Raw genomic sequence first — 1,437 nt, forward strand, 5'->3', positions numbered from 1 at the left:
GACGGCGCCCCTCGCCCGCAGACGGTGTGCGCGCACTTCCGCCAAGCTCCCATCCCCGCTGAGCTGCACGGCGTCCGCCGCTACTTGGACTGCGCCCTGCAGGAGAAGGAGTTCAAGTACACGTGTCCCCACAGCGCCGAGATCCTGGCGGCGTACCGGCCCGTCGTGCGCCCCCGCTAGCGCCCCCCGCCACCTGCCCACTTGTCTGCAGCCCCATAAAGGCACCTCTGCCCCAGTGAGCGCGAAGGGGCATCGGAGGGACCAGAGGCCCTCAGTTTCTGCCACTACCGAACGCCCACCCTGGGCCGCTCAACTCCAGACAACAGCCCACAAGGACAGACAAGAGAAGCCGGTGGGCAGGGTGCGGTCCATCTCCCTACTCCTCGGGGATGGCAGGACTGGATTGGGCTCCCAAACCAGTCAGGCCAGGGTGGGGCGGCAGGATGGCTGGGGAGGGTGGGGAGCGAAGCCCCGTCTGGGCAACTCCGGGCCAGAGGGTGGGCCCCACATTCTTCAGCTCTGCCCAGGCGCAGACAGACCACCCCCCACCTCCCTGGCCATCGTGTGGGGTCTGCATCACTGAGGCATGTGCCCGCTGGGGCGGGAACAAGGTTTCTAGCCTCTCAGAGCCCCACCCTTGCACAGCCGGCTGGGCTCCTGGGCGAGCCGAGCAGGGACAGGTGGGCAGGGCTAGAGAGGTGGGCAGTCTCACCAGGAAACGCAGAGCCTGACACGGCCCCATGCCCAGCCCGCGGGCCCGGGAGCCAGCGTCTGGCCATGACCTCATGACTTTCGCCAGATGAAGCTGTTTATTTGACGGGGAAGGGGCTAGAGGAGTGGCCTTGTTCGGCCTGGCAGCAGGCTGGGCAGGTGCCGGCAGGAGGTCCTGGGGGCCGCCCCTGCCCTCTCCTCGCAGGCACAGTCCTGACGTCACACTTTCCATGGTGCCTTCAGGGGTCATCAAAGTCTACACCACTTGCCGGCTTCTTACTGGGAGAGAAGAGGGGATGACGCTGTGGGGTGTGGAGGGGTGGGCAGGGTCCATGCTGGACCCTGGGCACAGGAGGGATGGGGGGCAGGGAGGCACCTCTTGAAGCCGGGGTTGATGAGAGACTCCCCTGGACACCGCCTCTTGACCCCAGGTCCAGGGCCACCTCTCTGAGGATCTGGGTCTGGGGAAACAGGAGTGGGGGGGGCTGAGTCCAGCAAGACCCCAGGCCCACGACCCCCTACCACAAGGACAGAGCCTCTCTCTGGACTTTGAGGCTTGTTCTTGAGTTCCAGCACAGTCAGTGCGGCCCCAACCCGAGTCACAAGTGACAGGCCTTACCTGGTAAGAAGAGACGAGGCCCCGCCTGCCGGGCGCTCTTCCTGGGGCTGGTGGCCGTCTCCTCCGCTGCAGCAGCTGGGGGGTGGAAAGCAGGAATGGAGGCCCGG

At 66.3% G+C, this 1,437-nt stretch overlaps 2 protein-coding genes across 2 annotated transcripts in view; one reads left to right on the forward strand and one right to left on the reverse strand.

Annotated features, from left to right (window-relative positions):
- The window catches only part of CLIC3 (chloride intracellular channel 3), a 2,458-nt gene extending 2,008 nt beyond the window's left edge, over window positions 1–450 (forward strand). Inside the window, exon 6 of the mRNA XM_010861590.1 lies at window positions 22–450. Coding sequence (XP_010859892.1) covers window positions 22–180 — 159 coding nt within the window. The 3' untranslated portion in view covers window positions 181–450. The remainder of the gene's footprint in view (window positions 1–21) is intronic.
- A 340-nt stretch (window positions 451–790) lies between these two features.
- Window positions 791–1,437, reverse strand: part of LOC105004077 (chromosome unknown open reading frame, human C9orf142) — a 1,470-nt gene continuing 823 nt past the window's right edge. The window contains exons 3-5 of the mRNA XM_010861601.1: window positions 1,331–1,436; window positions 1,088–1,172; window positions 791–990 (exon numbers count right to left, since the gene is read on the reverse strand). Coding sequence (XP_010859903.1) covers window positions 951–990; window positions 1,088–1,172; window positions 1,331–1,436 — 231 coding nt within the window. The 3' untranslated portion in view covers window positions 791–950. The remainder of the gene's footprint in view (window positions 991–1,087; window positions 1,173–1,330; window position 1,437) is intronic.

The sequence above is a fragment of the Bison bison genome, unplaced genomic scaffold, assembly GCF_000754665.1.
Source record: "Bison bison bison isolate TAMUID 2011002044 unplaced genomic scaffold, Bison_UMD1.0 scf7180017857908, whole genome shotgun sequence".
In the NCBI taxonomy this organism is placed as follows: Eukaryota; Metazoa; Chordata; class Mammalia; order Artiodactyla; family Bovidae; genus Bison; species Bison bison.